Raw genomic sequence first — 25972 nt, 5'->3', positions numbered from 1 at the left:
GGCAAATTTACCTACTTCCAAAGATAATTAAGGATCCTTTGAATTAGAGTACTAGCTTTTTTCTAGTGACCCTTGCTTATTCTCCTTTCCTTTAAGAGCATAATTAGAGGTTTTATTGATGCCAATCTTTGTTGCTGGAATTGAGTCGCGGCATAAATAGTGATATGTATATTAAAATAAAAGTATACATCAATATATATCAACATACTATCTACTATAGAGGTTAAAAAGACAAAATGGAATTAAATCTCTAAGGTCAAATAAATCTCTTTTCTTCAGTTAATTAATTTGGATTATATAATCCTTGATTGGATAAAATATTTCTTTGATCATTTGTAACTACACACGGAATCTTATAAACTTTTCTAGTTCTAACACAATCCTATTCAGTTAAATATAACTTAATTTTACTTTTAATTTTTAAAAAATGTTTATAGAATTGACACATGGAATCCTACTTACAAATCTAAGATTCTACCAAACTTTGTATTTCTTTGGGAAAGGTAAACTGACAGAAGACACAGGAATTCAGATTTTAAGAGGAAGAAAAGCCAACTAGAAACACTTCTGGAATCAGGAGAGCCACAGTTCTGGCTCTGTCACTACCCCTCATTATTAGATACGTAACCTTGAAGAAATCATTAAATTCCTTATTGCCATAGTTTCATCATATGCAATGTGAAGGGTTATTATATAAACTATGATGTTATCAAAATAATCTTGAAATGCACCAAATACAACTTAAATTGAATATAACTGTCAAATTCAAGACTAATATATTGCCTACCACATAAATTTTAAAATAAATATTCTCAGTTAACCTTTCTAAACAGCTCCTTACACATCAATGTTTATTTTTGCTACATGTAAGAACAGACAACATACACTTTACAAAAATTTATTTTTTAACAGCTATTCTCTATTCTTATTTGTCTGGCAATCATTATTCTAAACACAAATAGGTTTAGATGTTTGAGCTGGTAAAAAAAACAGCACAATGTTCATTACAAGCTTATCAAAAGTGATAACAAAATTAAACGAATTGTTCTGTTTACAAATTAACAGTACTATTTTCTTGCTGTTTTCCTGCAGAATTCTTGGCATTTTTAATTAATTGGTACATAAATGAATAAAAAAACATAAGGTTGTCATATTGTCCTTTGTACTTCTCTTTTAAAATAGCAGTGTGGTAATCTACCAAAAAATAGTAAATAGCTTCAATTGTGGAAAGGAAGGTATCTGGCTTTCCTTTCTGATGGCGCCAAAAGCAAGTTTTCCGTGTCTTCAACTCAACTTGTAACAACCCTGTTAAAAAAAAATTAAGTATGAGTAAACTATTTATTTTCTTTTGGCTAAATAATGCCAATAATTATTAAGATCAATTGGTACAATTCCTTCCATTTCTAGTTCCAAACAAGGCACCTGTGCCCAATGCTGTAGACAGTATTGTATATATGTGTATGTATATGTCATGTATGTATATATGTCAGTATGTATATATCAGTAATATAAGTTATGTAGAATGATGTTCTTTACACACCATTGTTACCTAATCACCACATACCAACTAGGAGGAGACCGAATGGTTAACATTTGGGAAATTTATCTGTCTGGGCCAACTATGCACCACTTCTCTCTACTCTCCACTTTTTTGTCCTTGTATCCTTACGACCTAGAAGAATGCCTTGCATACTACAAATGCTTGTTAAGATGAACTAAATTGAATTGAGCTACTAGTGTGAAAATGATGGGCACCTCAAAGAGAAGCGAATACTCCATCTTAAAATGTGATAGAGACTAAGAAACCCAGAACAGTGTGACATATACTGGCACTTAGGACAGATCTGGCACTTAGTAGGTGCTTAACAGTAGTTTATTGGTTGACTGTTGTATCCTAGATTTTGAGAGAACAGTTTTCAAAAGGATAAGAGAAAGAATCAGAATGATTCCAATGGACTAAAATTCTTTAGAGGAAGTCAGAACAAAAAGATAAGGAGTTTAAGGATGAAACTCTGAAAATATAAAGAGAACTAATTCAGATGAGTAGGGAAATGGACAGCTGTCTAAACAAACCTAAATGGCTGAACAGGAAACTCATCAACTAACTTAAATTGGGTTATAATTTGCATTGTTGGAATAGCCATGCTGCTAAAATCACAGATTACAATGGCATGTTAACGTTCAAACCAACAGATCAAAAAACTTTTCTCATGAACAACTATACTGAAGTCATTGGACTTTAAAAAATTATTTAAGACAAAAATGCCTGAATATACTCCAAGATATTCAAAATAATAATTTACTACAAAAACTTTCCTCCATTCTCATCTACATACACATAGGAAAAAAATAGTAATTTACTAAAAATAGTAATTTATAATAAAAACAGAGTAATTTACTACAAAAACACATATGAACTCTGCTCAAATTTAAAAGTTTGAATTGGTTACTTTAAATGCTACCTATAGAGGCAAGAAGGGTGAAACGGAGGAATTATAAAGCACATTAATACAGTAAGCCAAGAAATCTTTCTTTTTTTAAATTTTGGTTACTGTGAACTTGACATATCAACAAAGGTACTCTGTGTGTGTGTGTGCGCGTATGCGTGCATGCGTGTAAAACAGGATTGTATATGAAACTACAAATCTCATTAGGTATAGCTTTAAAAAAAAAGTATATACTCAATTCAGCACTTAAATTTCAAAGCTACCTCACTTGTCTATGTGACCCTAGGAATTTCTTTCTGATGCTTCTATGCATCTTCTTGAAATTCTTAATTGACACTCTTTTTCTCCAACCTCCCTCCTGCTCCCCACCTCTGACCACCCCCCCTCTTTTTTTGTTTCACTATCACTACCCTTCATCTTTCCTCCATTCTCATCCACATACACACACAACACCCCTCCCCCCAAAAAAACAACTTTCTTATTAAAAAATCAACATAATTAGCCAAAACCAAACATTGGTCACATTTGAAAATATGTATCTTATTCTGTACCTCTAGTTCCTCACTGCTCTGTCGCAAGATAATGAACATATTTTATCCTATGGAGTTGTGGTTTCTATGATTTATTCTTTCATTCAGAAATTTCTTAGGATTAAGTTATTTAAGTCTCCATTTATATTTGAATTATTTCTTCAAAAGTCCTTTATTGATTGTAATTTTTATTTGATTAATAAAGAATATGTTTAACATTTCTGATTTTCTGCTTTTGTTTATGATGTTGTTTTGGGGGGGGGTGTTTGTTAGTTTTAAGGGTTTTCTGGAAATTGACTATGCATGGCTGTCAAATCCATACACTTCTTTCTATGTCTTTTCAGTAACCACCCGAGATCTATCATATATGACATTTCTATTAGAGAAGAGACTGATCACTGGTTCTTAAAGTTGCTTTTTTCTTTGGATTCCTCTTTATTATCCATTCTCTTAAACTTTCTTGTGACTATTCCTTACCATAGTCCTCCTTCCCTCTTAAACCCTTTCCTCCCCTTCCTCATGCTCACCTCTTTCCCCACTCTTTTTAATGCACTAATTACCACATCAAATTCTTCATGTGCTGTGTGTATATGTCTGAGTATATGTTCAAGTCTCCTTTGACGAGGTCAGATAAGAATGAAGTTTATGTAAAGCTCTCTCCTTCCAACTCTTCCCCTATGCATCCCTTCTCATGCACCCTAATCAGGAGACATATAAGTTTACCTCTACTTCTTCTTCATTTATCTCCATTTTTCCTTTCTCCTAATAAGATCATCCAAACAGAGCAAACTACCTTTAGTTCCTCTGTTTTTTTCTCAATTCCCTCTATGCCCCTTGAAGACTTCAGGATTATGAAAAATTCATGTCCTTTCTTCCCCGCTGCAGTATTACATAGTTTGTCACTGTTTCTACATTAATTCTCTCCTCTGGTTCTAGCACATCTAGATAGTTTTTATTTATAATTTGTTAAAAATGCTTAGTCTTTCTGAGGGGCTCGTGGCTTTCAGGAAGTCTCTCAATTAGTTTTCAAGGTTGGTGTTTTGGTAAGTAAATATCTCAATTATTCTATTTTTTCTAATATTCCTTTTTTTGTCTTAGAGTCATCTAGTCTATTCTAGTTTTTAGAGAGCCCATTATTTGGATTAGGTTTTCTACCTTCTATTTTAAGCTATTTTCTTTTAATTCTTTCCTCTTTCTTTCACTTATAATTCCATATTATCTCTTGCTTTATTTCTTCCAGATACTTGTATAGTCCTGATGGTCATGCCATTTTTAAATCTGAGGACTGGCCTGTAGTTGTTCTACAGTTATTCTCTTCTTCTTGGTTTAACCTCTAGGGCATTTCTTTACCAGTAATATTTCATTATTTATTTATTGTTTTTGGTATCTTCTTCAGTTTACTCATATCCCCATTTTGGTTCCTCCCATGGATTTTTCATATCAGGACTAGGTTCCACCCATTCTTGCACTCTTAGATAGGGTGGTCAGGCCTGTTTGGTCCTGACCTTGATTTCTTGGGTTGTTGATGCTGGCTTCCACCCTATCTTCTGGTCTGGGGTTTCCCATATTTGGAGATTTCTATTTTTTTTCCAAAATCATGGGCTGAAGCTTACTGATAATTCTCTTTGGATTTCTTGATTATTACTCAATCTGGTTGTTGGAGTACATGTAGAAGAGTTAGGCTCCTCTATGACTTAACATGGTGCCATCTTAACCAGATGTCTTAGGCAATCTAATTTCAGACATACATGCAAAAACAATTCTTTTCTTTCAGTAGATTTCCTCCTCCCCACGAGTATTCCATTGATATTTCTAACTAAAATGCTATGCTTTGATAGAAGCAAAGCAGTCAAAGGTATGTCTGCAAAGTCTGTTAGAATGGTGCAGATTTACCTTAATAAGGAGATTCTTCACCTTAGCAGTGATAATAATAGAAACTTTCAACTTCCAAAGTATTAGGTTTGAAAGTTTTAATGTTAAGAGGTTGAGAGTTGGTTTATTTAGGATATTTTCAATTACCTGTAATATATATAAAGCCAAAGAAAATGATTCATTACAAAAATTGATTGTTTCTTGTGAAAGTAACTTGGACTTAGGAAGAAATTGACATTTTGGCAATTTTATATCCTTACCACATATGCAAAATTCAAGCAAAATCTCAAATAATCCTTGTACTGCCAGGGGGACCACAAGGGAGGAGGAGAAAGGGGAAGAACTTCTACTAAAGAGTTGTATATTTTGCAATTAACTAAAGTTTAAGGGAATCTTAAATTTCTGCTTAGGATCTAGAATTTAAATTTAGAGTATTGCTTCTCTCTTGGATCCCATAACAAAAAGATTTTGTACAAATCTAGGATATAGAACAAATGCACTTAGAAAAAAATATTTATTTGAAGCATTTACTTCTAGCAGCTTTATAACTTTACAAGTACTTTCCCATACTTTTAACTGTTCATACATTATCTCTTTCCTTTGACCAAGTACCCCTCCCCCTCATAAAATCCTTTACCAAAACTCCAGTTCTTCAAGAATCTCAACTGCCAGCAGAGGTGACCTTCTACCTTAGCTTCCCTGCATCCATTTCCTAACCCCAAAGCTGCCCAGACTTCATCTGGGACCACTGGGAAAAAAATAGCAATATGGCTCTGTTCACACAATTTGGACAAGCTGGAAGTCACCAACCACAGTCCTTTAGGTGAGATGGAGGAACACCAGGTCTTACCATTTGCCCTTTCTTTGCATCCTAAGATCCTTTAGACCAGAGGTGTCAAATCTGGCTCAGGCTACATGCAACCAACAATAAACTGGAGAATAGCCCAAACCAGATTAAAATGCAACAGGAAAATATATAACAAAATCAATGCAAATATAATAAAATATAGATAACATTAAATTTCGAACCTAAGCCAATCCACAACGCACAGGGATCCTTATATGTGGATCAGTGATTGCTTTCTATTTGAGCTTGACACCACTGCTCTAGACCCTGCCATTTCCCTGGCTGCAAGCCTGGTAGAGCCCCAGAGGAGACTGCAGTGTAACCTGTGACTAGCCCATCAGAATCATCTCCCTCACTGACCCCTGGAGCTCTTTATTCACCCTGCACCTGAGCTTTCTTTGACATGTAGCATTTCCCACTTAAAAGTGCGAGTTCCTCGAGAACAAGTATTGCCTTGTCCTTTCTGATTATACCCCCTAGAGCTTAACACAATGTTTCACACATAGTGAGCACTCAATACATAATTTTTTTTTGCATCATTATTATTATTACCCAAACCTATTTTGATTTTTCTGGCCCTACTCAGATTAAAGTTATTTTCACTGGGCTGCTAAGGTCCCTTCCAACATGAAAAATCACGTGCCTGATTCCATATGCACTTTTTTTTTTGCAGGGATAGAGGTGATTGTTACAACTGGTTAAACAGATATTATTATCAAATGAAAAACTAAGAAAGACACATGTTAAGTAAGTAAATCACACAAGATCACAGTGTAAAGCAGAGGCAAGAGCAAAGACCAAAATCTAACTCTCCTAAATTTTTAATTCTCTGTACTTTTCTCTACATCTTATCCTTCACTTTTCTCTCCCCTAGCATCAGTCCACTCAATACTCTCCTTGTTCTTAAGTCATTTCAGTCATATCTGATTTTTCATGACTCTTTGTCATTTCCTTTTGCAGTAGAAACTTACATAAAGAATATTTACATAACTTACAGTGGAAACTTGCCATTTTACAGATGAGGAAACTGAAGAAAGCAAGGTTAAATGACTTGTCCAGAGTAACACAGCTAGTAAGTGTCTGAGGAAAAATCCGAACTCAGAAAGATGAGTCTTCCTGACTCCAGGCCTGGCATTCTATCTACTGTGCCACCTAGGTGCCTTCTATTCTCCCTACCCTACTGCAAGCTGCTCTGGTTAAAAAGTTCCAACATCCCCTTTTCCCTCTTAATTTCAATATTTTTCCAGAAAATCTGCCAACTGAACTTATTTTGATCAATCTGAAGAAAGTACAACTTTGGTTTTGTTAATAAAAAAAAAAAAGGAATCAACTAACAATAAACCCAATATGATGGATATAATCAGAAAGACCATTTTGGCTATGTTTACAGCAGAAGCAGTCAAAGTTTATGGTCCTGTTAATGCTAAGGCCCTGGAAATAGTGAAGCTAGCTGCTTATGGGTCTTTAATGAATGAGATGTAGTAAATCAAACTAACCATAACTTTTTACTATTCTGCTATGGACAAAAAAATATATCCTTCAGCATTAAAGATAATGACAAAATAGCCCAGAAATGGAAGATAAACTTTATTTTAGACAATATACTGTAGAACTTCATGTCATAAGAATAGTTTAAACGTACATACAAGAATTCTGATGAAACAAATAATCATTCTAGAACAATACAACCTTATTTATCCAACCTCTGCCTATCTGTATCTTTGGTTTGCCTAATTTCTTTTGCAGACTACATTGAAATGTACCAAATGCAAACATACAAGAAAGGATTCTTTTTACTCTATTGAGTATTATTTTATTGAGAACTATTTTATTGATAATACTCTATTGAGTATTATATTTCTGTACCATGGTCAAATACATATAGCTGTATTCAAATCAAATTAAATCAAATAAATTAGGCAAGTTTCTACTGTGTACACAACGCATTTTTATATGTTTTGGAGTCTCTTTACCTTGAAGTCGTTCATCAGCAATTATTTTGTGGGTCTGGTTCCAGGTACTATCTATAAATACAACTTTCTTCAGCAAGGTGCCATCCCTCCTGCTGCCATCCTCTGCATCTCCATTCTCTTCCACTTCCATTTTTTGGCGCTTTTTGGGTAGTTTGTCAGAGCTGTCATTTTTGCTATTATACAGAGTATTACTTGGAATGTGTTTATGCAAATGAAAAGAAATATCTTCTACTGAGATGGAATTGGGACCAGGAAAAACAAGTGCAATCTAGAATGAAGAAAATCCCAATTAGTCACATCCTACATGGGTCCTTAAAACCTAAAGTTGATGCAGATGGATATATTCATATTTCATTTAGTAAAATTGATTTCAAACTATTTTAAGGGAAAAAAAACCTAGTCAGTTAGTGAATAACATTGATTTATTATCTATTATTTGTATACCTGGATTTCAATTAGATTTTATTTTCAATCTAATAGGAACAAAAAGTTGAAGTGAATTTTTTTATAGAATGACACATTGATATCAGCAAGAAATGCTACCTGAAAGCTTACGTGTAACAAAGGCAGATGTACAACAACTATACAACATAGCAATATGGAGTCACTTCAGTACCTTATTATAGCACAGCATGTAATTAATAATGTTCATAATTATGACTCCAAGCCTCCAAGAAATGGGTAAATTCAATCAGCAAGCATTTCTAATGGACTAAGTATGTTGGTACACACATAAATACAATGATATATTTTCTCTCTCTACAACATATTTGTGTAAATCTGTATATCTACATATATATGTGAAATATAAAGAGAAATAGTAGTCCTTTCATTCAAGGTGCATACAATTCAGTAAGGAGGTATGCAAATTATTATTCTATTATAATATATAATAATATTACAAATCATATTTAGTGTACCAATTCAGAAAAAAGAGAAATATATGATACATATTAGAAACAGTTCCATTTTGAATAGTTTTTTTAACCACATAAAAACTTTAAAACATTCTGCTTAAAGGAGTATGAGTTATTTGGAATTTCTTTTCTTCAACACTTCTCAGATAAATAACCTGTTCTTATATGAAGTTCTTGAAAAGTTACTTCTAAGTACCATGTAAGTATATGTACTCAAGTGAGTACACTGAGAAAAGGTAACTTACTTCATGCTTCCTTTCTTCATATTCTGGAATGCAAGGATATGTGTAAAGATTCACGTCTTCAGGTGCTAAGAGTTTAGCATGTGCTGCAGTACTTTTGCCATCTGTCTCATGAGGATGTTTAATGATATCAATCTTCAGGGGAAGCTGGAATAAATAAAAAAGACAACTACCAAGGTAATTTTCATGTTAAAAAAGATATGCCTGTTTTCTTAGAAAAGACCATATGGGTTTTTAAGCCAAACTACCAAGTTCATAATAGATTCCCAGACATGCTTTTAATTAACTAAAAAAGATTCTGAAAGTCAGTCTTGTAAGCATGTCTTGAAAACTAGCCTGCTTTTTAGCTCAGAATATTAAGAATGGCTATGTCATAAAACAAACATATGCATTCCCTCATTGATTCTGTCAGTGTGCAATGGAACAATTTTCAACTCATTTAATACTGAGCTCTGAAAGCAAAGACTCCAGTGACATTTCCAGTAAAATTACCCAACTATTTTGAGTCCAAATCACTAGGAGTAGTGTTTGTGCTGAGAACATATTTAATAACTTCTAAAAAATTTGAGTGGGTTTCATGCTATTTAAAAATAGAAACAGTAACATGTGAAGTTTAAATAATTTTGTCTTTCACAACTATTAAAATCTTTTGGATGTAGGCTATTTCAACTTAAAATGATATCCTTAATCCATTCCTGAAAAAGATTTCCAATATTTAGCTTCTTGTTGCTACCTATTATACCTTTCCAGAAAATTATTCTGCTTAGTGATGGACATTTATTCCTGATAAGTTCAAGATGGTTTTGCTTAATTTCATTATAAGGAATAGCTCTATCATAGTTTATAACAAAGGATATTAGAAGGTATATAACATTTCTTAATCCTACGTAACTTTCCCTGCAGTATCATCTAGAACAGAGGTTCTTAACCTAAAATCTGAACATTTTCCACTTAATATGTTTTTGCTTAACTATACATCCATTTTACTTCCCCCCTCCTCAGAAATCTTTATTATAAAAAAGTTGTGAAGTCATCACTATGTAAGTTCCCCTTACAAGATAAAATACTTTGAGGCAGTGCTGTAACTTAAAGTTATTGGTTATTTTATTTTCCCCCAATTATATGTAAAGACAATTTCTAACATTCATTTTTGTAAAAATTTGAGTTGCAAATTTTTTCCCTCCCTCCATCACCTACCTGCTCCCTGAGATGGTAAACAATTTGATATTGGTTATACATGTGCAATCATATAAAACATATCTCCACATTAGACATATTGTGAAAGAAGATAAATACCCAAAGGAAAAAAAACACACACAAAAGAAATAAAGTGAAAAACAGTATACTTTGGTATACATTCAGACTCCATCAGTTCTTTCTCTGGAGGTGGATATCATTATTCATCCTGGTTCCTTTAGAACTATAATGAATCACTGTATTGTTCAGAATAATGGTCATTCACAGTTGTCTTTAATATTTTGATAAATGTGTTTTAATATAATTGGTTACCTTTGGATTTTATGCTTTTAAAAACATTGTTCTGAGAAGGGGTCCTTAGGTTTTACCAGTGTGCCATAAGGTGTCCATGACACAGAAAATGTGAAGAACCCTTGACCCAGAACCACATATGCGTAAATATTCTCTCGTGTAAAGCTTCAGCTTTAATACAGGTCTGACTTGGATCTTGCCCTGAATTGTTAGTTACCATGATCATTAATGGCTTCCTGGAGATATTTCTTGCATTTGTAAGAAAGAGATGATTGGGGGCCTGTTTCTTAAAAAATCCTTTTAAGTAAATACACTATGCTATCTTTATAGAGTATTTCACTAAATCTGATTTGTCAGACCTAGACTATGATTCACATTTTTCCCCCCTTTATGGACTTTTTCCCCCACTGCAGACTTTCTCTATTCAGGGTTCCATGTTTTAAGTACTGGCTCTGTCAATCTGCACTTCCACCTACTTAAAGAGGTTTTCTGTACAATATACTGCTAACCTTTGGATTTCTTTAAATCACTGAGCAATTTTAACTTCCTCTATAAGATGTTGTGTGGCATAAATGTTGAAACTTGGCCTCACAATGATGAAGTCCTGGGTTTAAGTCCTGCCTATGACACTTACCCTGACCCTGGGAAAATCACTTAAATGAATAGTGCTCTAAACAGCTTTATGAAATTCTAAATTGCAAAGAAAGTACTACCTGCCATTAATTGTAGGTGGAGTTCTCTAAACTAATGAAATCGTAAGTACAACTCTGTCTAGTAAAATTTGATTAGAAATGGGAAGGCCTGGGCTTCAAGTTACCAAGGACATTACTCACTGGCAAGTTGATTTACTGTATTATTTTGTTGTTATTGTGGAATGAAGGGGAAGGGACAGGATGGAGAATGGGTCTGCATGTGGGTGCACATACATTTAGATGTGCACATATATACATGTGTATGTGTGTACATGATACACATATACAAATAAATCCCATACATATTATGCCAACCCCAAGTCTCATCTAGGTTATCAAGTTTCTCTGTTACTGGTTATTCACAACTTGGCATTAATTGCTTTACACAGATTAACAAGTAACTAAAATGAACCATAGTTGGAGTTTTTTATTGCTGAAGAGGAGGATTTACATAGACAAGTTACACATTCATGTAATTTTCACATGGGAAAAGAGAACTAGTCAATGGAGAAGAGCTGGGAATGAGAAGACCAGCATGATTCTGAGCAGAAGAAAAGAAGGAAGGCGTACATACTAGCACAGGTCAAGCACATCTTCTGATGTTACGCCCTTTGTCTCCCTACATCTCCTTCCTCTCCATCTTTATGTGTATGCCCAAGTACCCACCAGAAGTGGTGGGGAGATAGATGATGTACCGGAAACCAGAAGGTTGTCTATACAATTGAAGCAAGTTCTATTCAGCATTATGCAGCGGGCTGCAATTTGGAATTCTATAATCTTAGTAATGGGAAAGACATTGGAGTAAAATCTCCCACACAATCAACTTATGGCAATTTTCCTTCCAGGTCTCTGCATTTATAGCTCTCTAGTAATTACACTGTGTATTTATAGTCCTCTGCCAATTACACTAACTGAGTATTCCTCTGCTCCTAGACTCAGTCTGGCCTTGTCTGCAGGGTCTCTAAGTTTCAGGCCAACAACAGCATTGCCCCTCTCTGGGTATCCTGTGGTTGGTCAAGTTGTAACAGAGAGAAGAAGAGGACAGACCTAAGTTGACGAAGAGAAAACATAAAGGGGAAGAGGTATAGTAATAAGACACTGTGTCCAACAGCTATAAAAACAACCCTGCTAACTTGTCCTTTACTCCTACTCACACATTACTGAATGGCAGAAATCATGACCTTGCTGACAAGGTCCACTACAATTCTACTTGACGTTCCTCACACATAGTAGTTCATCTCCCATCTCTGCATCTTTGCAATGGCTGTGCCTAGTGATTGGAATGCCTGTCTCCCCACCTGACTTTTAGAATCTCTGGATTCCTTCAAGACTTACTTTAAATGCTCCCTTTTTGTAAGAAGGCTTTCCTGGTCACCCTGAGTCTTCCCCTAAAACATTAAGTATCCACTTACTCTACATTATGTGTTTATTTATATAAATTAAAAGGTAAACTCCTTAAGGCCATGGGCTGCTTTTATCTTTTCTTTGTAATCTCAGCCCCAATGTCTGACAAATAGTAAGAGCTTAATAAATACCCGTTAATTAACAGACTAGCAAGTCAGTCCTGAAGGCAGCTCTAGATGAAACATTAGAAAAAGAAATTTGAGCAAAATAACCACTTGGAAGACAACACTCCCTTGAATGTTTAAGTACTAATATGTATGTGCTAAGAAAAAAATAACAATTTCATTATTTTTTTTAAAGCAATTGGGGTTAAGTAACTTGCTCAAGGTTACACGACCAGTTATTTCTGGGTTTGGTACTAAGTATCAGAGCCTGGATTCGATCCCAGGTTATCCCGACTCTGGAGCCGGTGCTCTTACTCGCTGTGCTACCTGGCCACCCCCAACAATTTCATTATTTTACAGTCACTTTGGATATACCATCTTTAGAAATGGTTATGGGAGGGAGGTGGGTAAGTACACACAAGCAATCACTGCAACCTACTTTCTCAAGGCAGCATATAAAACTTTGGACTGAAATGACTCTAAAACCAAATTCAATCTACTTCAGAGTTGTGAGTATTCAAGTTAAATAATTCAAAGTCAAAACTTCGACATTTTTTTCACACTGTGGAATATGAATGTGTTAAGGATTGAAAGGACAGTCCTCATAAGAGCAGATTCATTCATTTTAATGAGAAAACCCTTCAGGTGCAGGTGAAGCTGCCAGTTATTATGCATTACAGCTTTCAAACAACAATTACAGCTAGCATTCACATAGCACTTTAAGGTTTGCCAAGTACTTCACATAACACAAGAACCCTGTGAGACAGGTGCTACTATTATCATCCCCATTCTACAGATGAGAAAACCGAGGCTGAGGCAGATTAAGCCCTGACTTCCTTAGGATCCCACAGTTAATCACTGGCTGAGGCAAGACTTGACAGTTAAATCTTCCTGACTCTAAGTATGCACCACACTCATAAAACACGTAGAAAGGTCAACAACTTGAATACTAATAACTTATACTTGCTCCTGAGAAATTTTATTAGAATGGAGATTCTTTGATTAATTTTTCACAAAGCTTTCAAATGCTCTCCCCAAATAGACTCACAAGTATCTGTAAAAACCTAGCCAAGGAAATGTTTCTGAATACAAGCCCTTTGCCTTCTAAGGTGTTGTGGTAAAAATAAAGTAGGAATTGCAAAAATGAAAGCTACAGTGGGGCAGACTTCAGATTGATGTAAAAGAAAAACATCCTAACAATTACAGCTCTCAACAGTGAATGGGCCATGTTCCTTGAAGACTTCAAGCAAAGGCTGGATTACCATCTGTTCAATGTTGTAGAAAAAATTTGACTTCAAATATATTTTAAATTAAATAGCCTCTGAGGTCCCTTCCAGATCTGAGATCCTGTGACAAAAAATCTTGTAGTCTTGATACTAAATCATATTAAATGATTATACATGATGATGTGTCATGTTTCATTTATATTTCAGAAATCTTCATATTATAAAAGTATATCATTTATATGAGCGAATAGTTGGATACATGAAATATGGTTTTGTGGTCACTTAAATAATGTATCAAGTCCTTGACTGAGAACACAACCTTCTCCATTCTAACTTTGTTTCTATGGGAAAACCAGATTTGATTTGTATCATTTCAGTTTAAAATGAATTTTCCAAGAATATGGCCTGCTGTGTGATATATGTAATAGGGTTCCATTTGCATCTGATGAAAATGGAATGATACTGTGAACTGTAGCTTAAAGTATACACAGCTATGCCTTTCTTTTAATAGTTCTCAGTCGTTCACTTTTATTGGCTTCATTTATTCTCAATATTTCTTTGAGAGAAGGCAGGTATGTATGAGAAGGAAATGCATTTTCCAGCTTCTGAGATTTCTAGGGAGGAAATACTGAGTTTAAATGAGATTCCATACTTCCTGAATTCAGGTCAGTAGATTTTTTCATTAGACCAGTGGTTTCTAAAGTAAGATTAATAGATTTGAGCTGGAAAGTGTCTTAAAGACTAGCTAATTCAATATGCTATTTTACAGACAAAACTGAGGCCCTAAAAGGTTGAGGGACTTGCCAAAGGTCACACAGGAAGTAAGGAGCCAAATTCGGATTCAAGACCAGATACTTTTGCTCCAAATCCAGTGTGTGTGTGGTTGTTTTTTCCCTCTCCCAATCTATGTTTACTGTTTGCACAGCACTGGTGGTTCATGAAGGACTTTTGAGACTGGTCCCAAAGGGAAATCAAAGAAAAATGTGTAGGGATCTGTTTAAGGTCCATTTTCTCAGACAGATGTAAAACATTAAAAAGAATTAAAATTTAAAACTTTTAAAATATACCTGAAATAATGAAATTCCTGCCAATGAAAAGAAAACTATAAATACTGCATTTGTGTTACATACTTGCATTTCTTAAAACTCTTGAGGGCAGGGACTGACTTTTATATTTATTTTATATTCTTCACAAAGTTGTAGATAGCATAGATGGTACTGGCACATGAGGAACATTCAATAATTATCCATTTATTAATTAATTAAACATCACAGACAATCCATCAAAGTGATCCAGAGAACAAAAAGGTTGAAAACTACTGAAAACAATATTTATCCATTTTAGTTGGTTCAGAATGTTCATAAATACTACACAACATATGAAGTCATTTTCTGCTTCATTTTTGTCACTATCACCATTATGTGTCCTTGAATAAAAGTCTGGCTGAAATCCACCTTGAGTCTATTAGGACAATGGTTGCTCAGTAGGTGAGATCTGAAATTTTTTCTTGGTCTTCTGGGATATTTCAGGTGGTATACTAACTGGTTTTTTGAATGAGGTATATCATAAACATCTGTACATGCCACATTTTTTATTATAGACAATAATTAAAATATTTAATAAAAATCTATTTTTGTCACATCAGGTTTGCTATGAATGTTTTATCTACTAAATATTTTAGTATGTTTAGTTTACTGAGGTACTTTGTGTTTATAATAAGAAAGTACTGTAAGACAACTTGAAGAATCACTATCTTATGACCAAACTCTCTGAGGCATATCCTCCCAGGACAGGAATATTATTTTGAATTTGCTACCAAAATGAAATTCACTTAATGGAACTATTTAACAACACTGTCAGCCACTGTATAGCAGAAATATACAGAAAGCTTTCTAAACCATTTTTCCACTCCCAAGCATTTCTATTTTCACAAACCTTCACAACTGGAATCTGTTCAACTGGGACAGTTTCAACTGGAACATAACAAGTGTAGCAGTAGAACATTCTTGAGCCTCCACATTTGAGACATTTGGCTCTACCACTCTGTTGGGCTTTTTGGAGAACTTCCTGAGATGCTAAGCGTAAGTTTTGAAGGGGATCTTCTTTAGTTAAAGAGGTGTTTTGCAATTCTGATTTACTATCTTTGTCTTCTTTGAAAAATATAGGTGGATTTAGAGACATCTTTCAAGTCAAAAAAAGAAGAGCTGATACACCTGTAATCAAAGCACAGTAAAATATTGCAAATGAAGAATTCCAACATAAAAAATTAGCAACAACAAAAAGCATATGCATAATATAAAAACACATATACATACAGAAATCATATATATACATCTATATGCTTTTATGTTTACACAAATATGTTATATAACATATAGTTACATATCATAACATTATTGATTTAGAAGCGGGAGAGACCCTAGAGCTTATTCAGTTCAATTCCATCATTTTACAGATAATGGAACTGAGACCCAGAAAGGTGGTGACTTGCCTGTGTAAGGTATTAAGCAGATGAAATAGGATTTAAACTAAAGTCACCTGACTCCAAATATGGTAAGACCCCCTCTTTTTTTTTTTTACTATGTTGACATATAAATATCAATTTAATTAAAAATTGAAATGTCAATAATTTGTAATGATTCATGGAACAGCAATAAATATTGAAATTCTTTACCATTAAATTTGCATGACTTTTGAAAAACAAAACTAACTGAAAATGGCAAATAGCAATAACTTTAAGTATACTCCAACAAAATTAAAAAAAACAAAAGGGGCCTATAAAAGCATCTTTTTTCAGATATGAAGATCAATGATGTAGGAAATCGATTTTTTCAATGAACTATAACAATCATTTTTGTCTCATACATTTTTGGTTTAGGTTATATAGTCATATCAATTAAATATCTATTAAATTCCTACTCTAAACCAGGCACTTCCAGGTGTTGGGCCCTGGGGATATAAGTACAAAAGATGAAACAATATTTGGCTTAAGTTTACATTCTAATCAGGAGAAACAAGTACATATATAAATGTGTGTGTATGTGTATATGTGTGTGTATATATATATATATACTTCACATAGTAAATAAATATAAATATATACAAAGTAGGAGGACACTAGCAGGTGGAGGAATCAGGAAAGACTTCATGTACAAGACAGTGATTAAGGTGCTTCTTAAAGGAAGAACAGGGCTCTAGGAAGTAGAGGGAAGGAAAAAGTACATTCCAAGCATGTGGGATGACCAGTGGAAAAGCACAGAAAAACGGAGTGTCATAAACGAGGAAGAGGGAAAATTGTCCAGTTTGGATGCCTTACAGAAAGCAGGAGGGAGAGTGATGTCCAACTAAGCTGGAAAGATAGTTTGGGACCAAATTATGTACGGCTTTAAAAGCTAAACAGAGAAGTTTATATTTTACCCTAGAAACAACAGATGTGCACTTAAGGAAAATCACTTTGGCAGCAGTGTATGGGGATGGATTGGAGTGATGAGAGGCTTGAGGCAGGAAGACAAATGAGGAGGCTGCTGCAATACTCTAGGTGAGAGGTGAAGGGGGCCTGAACTAAAGTAGGAGCTTTGTGAGTGGAGAGGTGGGTTCATAAGTGAAAGATGCTGTAATGGTAGAAACAGCAAGATTTGGTAACTGAATATGTTACTGAAGCTGTGAGATAGCATGCATACAGGATAAAATGGAGGTCACAAGCCTGGGGGATTGGAAAGATGGTAGTGTCTTCAATAGAAATAACGGAAGATGGGAGTTTAGGGGAAAAGATAATTTTAGATGTGCTGAGTTGAAGATTTTTCTGGAGCCTCCAGTTTGAAATTTCCAATAGGCAATTGGTGATGTATAACTGAAGCTCAGGAAGGAGATTAAGGATGGATGTGTAGATCTGGGAGTCACCTGCATATACAGGAGAGTTAAACCCATGGGAACCGATAAGAGGGAGTGAGGAAGGGGAGGGAAAGGAGAGAGAAAGAGAAAGAGGGAGAGGAAAAGAGATGAGATTGTTAAGTGCTGGACTCTCCAGAAAACTATATTCAAATTCAGTCTTTGAAATGTACCAGGTAACTGCTAAGTCACCTAACCCTTGTGAGTCTTACTTTCCCAATCTATAAAAATAAGATAATAATACCTAGAATATCTATCACCCACAGATACTATATATGGATCAAATGAGATAGATAATATATATGCATATATATGTATATAAACTACTTAATTCTACTACATGGCAATTATTATTGTTTATGTTTTATGGTTTTTTTATGTTTATGTAAGCAGTATACTCATTAACACAATCAAGAGACACAAAGTAAATAACTAAGATACAGAGTTTGAATGACAAAAGAGATTTTAAAGTTGTGATTTCATGTTATAACCAGTATTATAATTTTAAAACTGACAACAAAATTACCAAAAGTAAGCTGGGTCTATCTTATAGCTGATTTTCCTCTCCCACTTAAATTTAAGAAAAAATTGACAAAAACAAAGGAGCACCTACTGTCAAAGGTATTAGAATGAGTAATCCATGTAAAATTAAATTCTTATATATGGTTCTAAAATTAATCTGGATATGAATTTTAAGTTTTTAAAAGCAGAATGGTCTGACTCTGAAAAATGGATTAACTCACTGGTAGTCTTCAGAGTAGCTGGTTTAGGGATGTTTTGGAATGACTCCAGATGTAAACTGGACTACATCACTTTGAAATTCTTTCTAAAATTGATATTCAGATAGGTAACTTCCAATGTATAGTCTATATTGAATCCTGGGAATAAGGGATAAAGTAGTAAAACAGCTTTTTTAATTTTGATGTTTTTTTCCCCAAAGCAGGATAATCACCCAAGACTGCCACATATATATCCAACTACCAAAATACATTTGAAAAGAGAAAAACGGGTAGAGGCCCCTTTGATTTGATATGCATTCCCTTGCTACAGACTGATTTTATTATATTGCCTTATGGTATTGCAGTGTTTAACTATGAAGCCCTAGGCACTAGGCACAGACAGTGACAAGAGAAATGCTGAAAAAGCAATAGGAAATTTTCTGTGGTCTCAAAAAACAGAAAGCAAAATTAACAAAAAATGGAGTGGAAAATAAAATACAATATAATTTGCTAACAAAGAAGTTTGTGACACTGATTTAACCTCTCATCAGGGGCTTTCTTCAGACTGCAAATCACAGTGAGGTTGAAGCCCACATAAAAAGACAGCAAAGAAAAAATATGCTGGTCATTAAAGTAAGAGTAGCATATATTTGCCAAATCTACCCAAGGGAATAAACAACCAAAAATTGTCCACGTTGATTAGGTCCAGGTTTAGGCTTTTAAGGGGCTCAAAAAAAGTAATAGTTTAGAGGGGTGGTCAAATCTCTCTCCTTCCCTATCTCACAAAACTACTCAGCAGATCCTTCCACCCCAAGTCACCTGATTGTGAAATGGCTCCCCTAATTTATATGCGTGACCTCAGAAACTATTTGTAAAGCACTTTTTATATAAAGGAATAAAATGGTCAATCTATTGAGAAGGTCCCACTAGTCCAAGAGATCCGAGGAAATAAATCCCACAGCACAAGATACACATTCTTGTTACCATGTTCTGCTTTGATGACTAAGATGGTGGCAAGTGCAACAAGCAATGAATTTGGAGTTAAAGACCTTGGATTCAAACTCTAGCTCTAATATTTATTAACCTTGGCAGGTGATTTCCCTGTTCTGTGTCTCAGTTTCCTCAAATTTAAGATGAGAGGATAGGACTAGATAACTAGTGAGGTACTATTTGGCTTTAATCTTACGATCTCATTAATTAGGCTTCAGGAATGTGTATGGGTTTGTTTGGGGTTTTTGGGTGGCATTTCACTTCTCTTTCAGTTGGACTTTCACACTCCTATACTGTTGGCAGGAGGGTCCTGGGAAAACTTCGCTACATTGCCCAAAGTCAAATTAATCATATAAGTTTTCAGAGTGTATTGACAAAGGAAGTAGAGGTATTCTTCTCTTCTCTCTTAGATTTATGGTGGCCATACCCAGAAAAAAAACTAGTAGAAAACGGGTCACCTCTCTCCACAGGTTACCTAAGTCCCAAGATCTAAAGCATTATGTTTACTGTTCTAACAATTTGCTTCAGTTAAGTAAGTACACAAAGGATTACAAAAACACACCAAAACCATCAAAAATCTTCCTACCACCAGGACCCTTCAATTTTGTAGCATGGTGGAAATAACAATGGATTTGGAGTGAAAAGATTTTGGAGTGAAAAGACCTAAATTAAAGTATGGGGTGCATAATGGCATAGATCTAAGCTGCCCACAGTCTCTGTACAGGAAAAGAGTACCCAGCAGGATGCAGACATCCAGAGTTTAGTAAGTGACTGAGTCTGGGAATTTGGGTCAGCAGCAACCACCCTTTTGATTACATTATTTGTATCCTAGCAGTCAAAGGTTTTTAGAGCTGGGAAAAAACCTTAAAGATCATCTAGTCTAACCCCCTCATTTTACAGATGAGGAAATAAATAGAAAGCTATTGGAAAATTCTTAAACAAACTGGAGGTAGAAGTGACCATAAGAGATAAAGTAGATCATTCCCATTACATGAATTTTAAAAGCTTTTGCAGAAACAAAATATTTAGCTAGGATAAGGGAAGCTATTAATTGAAGGGAAAAATCTTTGCAGTGAAATCTCTAATAGAGTCTGGTATCCAAGAAATATACACACAGTCTATCCTCATTATTCAGATTACATATCTGCAAATTCATCTACTTGCTAAAACTTATTTATAACCCAATATCAATACTCTAAATGTTTCCATGGTCATTCACAGACATGTGCAGAGCAGCAAAAAATTTGAGTCATCACATGCACGTGTTCCCAGCTGAAGCTGAACAAGGCAACATTCAGCCTTCTTGTTGCAGCTCTCAAACTATAAATAAATGCCCATTTCATGGTCAATATAATTGTAGTATTTTTTAAAATTTTTGTTCTTTTTCTTGATGATTTTGCTGTTTTAAACAGCCCCCAAGCATAGTGCCAAAGTGCTAAGTGTTACTTTGCACAAGAAGTCTGTGGTGTACCATGTATTAGATAAGCTTCATTCAGGCAAGAGTTACATACTGTTGTTGGCCATGAGTTCAAAGTAATGACTCAACAATACTATACATTCAAAAAAAGGAAAAGGAAATTCATTGATCTGTATGTGAGATCAATCCAGAAAGTGCTAAAGTAAATGTTGTGACCAGAGGCTCATAGGAACTTAACCTTGTATTTCCCTTAGGAGCAATGTTTCAGTATTTGTGGCAACTTTATAGAACATAACTACCATGAATGATACTGACTGTGTGTATTCACATATACATGTAAATATATACAAGAATTGACTATGTGTATATACGAACACACACATTATATTTATATTATATATGTATATACACATATATGAACAAGAACTACTACAATAGATAAGTGGTTAAAAGATATGAATAAACAATTCTCAAAAGAATTGCAAACTATTAACAAAATTAAAAATTACTCCAAATGATAAGTGAAATACAAATCAAAAAAACTCTGAGGTTTCCCTTACCACAAAGCAAATTGGTAAAGATGAAAAGAGTCAATGATGCAGAGGATTTTCTCCCTGCTCTTCTCTGATTACTGACCACGCAGCTTTCTTTAAATCCCAATTAAAATTCTACATTTTAAGGGAAGCTTTCTACAACCCCTCTTTTCCCTCTGTTAATTCTTTCCTATTTATCTTGTACATAGTTTGCTTTGTATATATTTGTTTGCAAATTGTTTCCCCCATTAGATTGTAATCTCCTTGAGGGCAAGGACTATTTTTTGCCTCTTTTTGTACACCTCAACACTTAGCACAGTGCCTGGTACATAGAACAAGCATAACTGTTTACTGATTGATGACTGATTGATAGAAGACAGCCACATTAATATGCTATTGGTGGAGCTGTGAATTGGTCAAACCATTCACAACAGCAACTTGGAATTAGGCTAAAAAAAGTGATTAAAATATCCATATCATTTGCCCCAGAGAGGCATACCTCCCCAAGAAAGTTTAAGACAGAAAGATGCATCAAATACATCCACATATATCAAACTATCCATATCAGCTCATTCTATGATAGGGAGCAACTAGAAACAAATTAAACACTGAGTAGAGAATAGCCAAACAAATTGTGGCACATGAATGTAATGCAGTATTATTGTATCCAAGAAGTAACAAATATGAAGAATTGGGAAGAACTAAAGCTGAGTAACAAGAACCAAGAAAACAATAGACAATGGCTATAAGAAAGTAAATTTAAAAAATTAAACCTAATAATGATGATGATAGGTTAACATTTACATAGTGCTTACTATGTGCCAGGCACTGTGCTAAGCACTTTACAAATATTATCTCATTTAATCCTCATAACAACCCTGAGACATAGGTAACTATTACAATCCCCACCTTACAGATGAGGAAATTGAAGCAAACAAAGGTTAATAACTTGCCCAGGGTCACACAGCTGGTTAGCATCTGAGGCAGGATTTAAACACAGGACTTCATGTCTCTAGGCCTGGCACTCTATCCACTGTACTACCTAGGTGCTATATGCTGTATAATTACAATGAGCAAGCCTAACCCTGAGAAGGGTAGAAAAAATGTTCCTGTCTCTCCTCTTTCCTGAGCCAAGGGTCAAAAGTATGGAATCTTGAATGTATAGTCAGATTCAGCTTACATCTTGGTTTTGGTGAAGTGCCTTTTTAAAAACGTTTTCTTCTTAAATCTTTCTACAAGGAATATATTGTGGGATAAGGGAAGAAAGGCACGTACTAGAAATGAAGGTAATAAACAAAGGGCATTAACCAAAAAGGGAAAAAAATAATTAGAGGAAAAAAGCAATACATTGTGTGCAGCAATACTGTGCCTAGTGCTAAACACAGGGCAGTACACAGACCTAATGAAGTAGAATATAAGCTTCTTGGAGGCAGGGGCAGTTTCATTTTTATCTCTATAACCCTAGCACCAGGCAGGGATCCTACATACAGTAAGCACTTAACAAATGAAAATTGAAAACTACCACATGAAAAACATCATGCCTCACTAGCTCTGTTCTGTATACAATAAATTCCATAAGCCTTAACCCCAATAGGATGTTCCCAACAAATCTTTCTGCTTTTCTCCCACTATTTCCCTTAAAAAAAAAAAATCCTCTGTTCCAAACTAACAGGTGTATTTTTGTGCTTTCCTGGTGTCCTGTTTTTGCTCATTCCATTCCCTCTGCCTGAAATCACCATCATCCCTAATTCTAAGCAATATTTATCTTTTAAGGCTCAAATCAAATTCCACTTAAAGCATTACGTTTTTCATGGTTACCCCAGTTTGGTAATGATCTCTGAACCCTAAAAGTCCTTGATTGTACCAGTCATGTGGCACTTTTTTCCTATTATGGTTCCAGTTTTCTTCCAAATATAATTAAGTTGTATCTACCCAACTAAAGAAAATGTGAGAGACAAGAGTGTAGCAGTGGCCTGGATGACCTGTCTTCAACTCTCTAAGATTATACTTTGTAAAAAAGGTTCCAACCTGTGAGTTCCCTATATCAATGAAATTACAGGTCCAATTTGTGCTTTAACTAGAGACAAACCATTCTGGGTACAGGGATTATAAATTTCTATTTCTTCTGCTCTCTCTACAAAACCCACCATAGTATTTTATACAAAAGCAACAAGAAATAAATACTCGTTGGTTGATTCAAAACTGTTCTGGGAACTTCAGTCATTCGGGTATGCCTTTTCCTACTGAACAGAATGACAAAACAAGCTCTTAGAGATGACCTGCCTTAGACAAGGTACGAAAGACAATGGTGAAGAACAGTAGTTGAACAGAACTGTACACAAGGCAGGTAGGCGCCAAAGATTGAAAGACAAAAATGAAACATTCCCTGTCCTCGCAAAGCCCTGGACACAGCTGTCAACTATCATTTTTATTGTGCCCCCATTCTCTACATATGATCTCCTTTACTGTTGTTGTTGTTTCAGTCATGTCCGACTCTTCATGACCCCATTTGGGATTTTCTTGGCAAAGATATTGGAGTGGTTTTGCCTTTTCCTTCTCCAGTTTTTCTTTACAGATAAGGAAAGTAAGGCGAATGAGATTAAGTGATTTGCCCAGGGTCATACAGCTATTAAGTGTCTGTGGCCAGATCTGAACTCAGGAAGAGTCTTTCTGAGTGCAGGTCTGGGCCTCCATCCACTGTGCCACCTGGCTATGTTACCTATGATTACCACATAAAGTAATGACTTAAGTAACTGATTTCAGGGCTATCACTGACTCCACTCCAGTTTGCTGGCATACAGTAGGCAGTTGATAAATATTTACTGACTGACTTATTCAACAGACATGGAATCTGGAGCACATACAGTTGGTAAAATATCTGAGGCAGGTTTTGGCTTCAGGTATTCCTGACTCCAAGTTCAGCATTCTATGTACTGTATCAACTAGTTGCCTCAATGTATCGTGTACTCTGCACCTCATAGAATTGGTTAAAGTTTATAAATTGTTTTTTATAAATATGGAATATGAACAGTTTCTATTATAATCATCAAATGGTTTAAAAAATGACACTAAGAAATTTAATGAACTTTCCTAACTGGCCAACATTGCCAAGAAACAATTTGGCAAAGTCAAGAAGAATAAAAATGTTCGAGCTGAAAGGGACCTTAGTGACCCTTCATCTTATAGGTGAATCATTGGAGACCTTGAAAGGTTAAGTAACTTGTCTGAAGTCCAACTGCCAGTAAATGACAAATTCAGCACAAGGATCCCAGGTCTTATGAATCAAGTCCAGTGCTCCTAAGAATCCCAGATCTACTTAATTTATTTTAACCTCATGGGCACTCTTATCCCTTTGCTGTTGAATCTATAGGTAATAATACCTATTCTCCATATCTCTGACAGTGCCTTCCTTTACACGCTCACCTTCCCCATTGAAAACACTCTGCAATATACACAGGATGGTTCATCCTTTCTAAAAGTATTCTCTGGGGCTGAATCAATCAAAATCAATGTGCCAGGTACTGTGTTAGGTGTGGGGTAGACAAATAAAAAGGATGAAAACAATCCCTACTTGAAGAGATCCTACATTCTAATGAGGGATAACAAGGGCACATACACATTCATATAAGCATGCATATAAATTTATATATACATATGTGTAAGCTTAAATGCAAATATACATTTATACAATACGTGTGCTTATGTATATGTAATTTGGAGATGTGTAAATGTATATATATACACACGCACACACAAACGTAAATATATATGTATATGTGTGTGTGTGTGTGTGTATACTGTCCCAAAAGTCTTAGAGCAGTTACACATTTTAATAGCTTAAAATTCTATTAAGACTTTTGAGGCTATGTTATTGTTTAGTTCCCCCCCCCCCCCCCCACCTCTTCTTGACCCCATTTGGGCAAAGATCCATTTCCTTCTCCAGCTCCTTTTACTGATGAGGAAACTGAGGCAAACTGGGTTCAGGGTTAAGTGACTTGGCCATGGTCCCACAGCTAGTAAGAGACTGAATGCCGGATTTGAACTCAGGAAGGAGTCTTCCTCACCACCAGGCCCAGCATCCATCTTAGCTTCCCTTTGGAAATACACACACACGTATACACACATATGCATACATGCACACCTATATGTATATACACATACACATGCATACGGGTGTGTCTACCCGTATACAGTTATGCACACACGCACGCCTGCCACATGGACGAAGCAGCAATGTTGAAGCAGTTACGGTGTTGGGTGAGGGGGGGGCTTCCAATGGGCACCAGGGAGAATGTAAGTTTCATCATTCCCTTCACCCCTAAAATCATCGCGCTCCCAGGCCCGGAGTCCCAGGGCCTGGGGGCCCATCTCAGGCTGGCGCTCTCCAGCCTCCTATCTCCGGCCTCCCACCCAGGGAAGGAAAGAGAATGAAGGGGGATTCCGACCTGCACAGCCCCCAGAGCGGCCTACAGCTCCCGGCGCCGCAGCCCCGGCTCTCCCGCTGCGCTCTCCACCTCAGAAAGAGCCCGAGTCTGAAGGGGCGGACAGACCCTAAGAGGCCATGGCCCGGAGGAGCTCTTTTCTGGGCACACCGAAGCGCGCTTCCGGGACCCGTTACTCGAGCGGACGAGCACCTAGGAGCAACCATGAAGGTAACTGGCCAGAGGAGAGGAGGGGGGCGGG

At 35.6% G+C, this 25972-nt stretch overlaps 1 protein-coding gene across 1 annotated transcript; it reads right to left on the bottom strand.

Moving 5' to 3' along the window:
* Nucleotides 1-834: 834 nt before the first annotated feature.
* DTWD1 (DTW domain containing 1) lies at nucleotides 835-25972 on the bottom strand. Its single transcript, XM_069098020.1, has 5 exons — nucleotides 25735-25972; nucleotides 15678-15955; nucleotides 8832-8975; nucleotides 7670-7937; nucleotides 835-1305 (listed from the first exon to the last, which is right to left on the bottom strand). Exons 2-5 carry the CDS (start codon nucleotides 15921-15923, stop codon nucleotides 1052-1054), a joined length of 912 nt encoding a protein of 303 aa, XP_068954121.1. The 5' UTR covers nucleotides 15924-15955; nucleotides 25735-25972; the 3' UTR covers nucleotides 835-1051.

The sequence above is a fragment of the Petaurus breviceps genome, unplaced genomic scaffold, assembly GCF_028583685.1.
Source record: "Petaurus breviceps papuanus isolate PSGF00001 unplaced genomic scaffold, PetGlider_PUasm1.0 37, whole genome shotgun sequence".
Taxonomy (NCBI): domain Eukaryota; kingdom Metazoa; phylum Chordata; class Mammalia; order Diprotodontia; family Petauridae; genus Petaurus; species Petaurus breviceps.
Note: the sequence above shows the minus strand (reverse complement) of the source record. Positions and strands in the feature narration are given on the sequence as shown.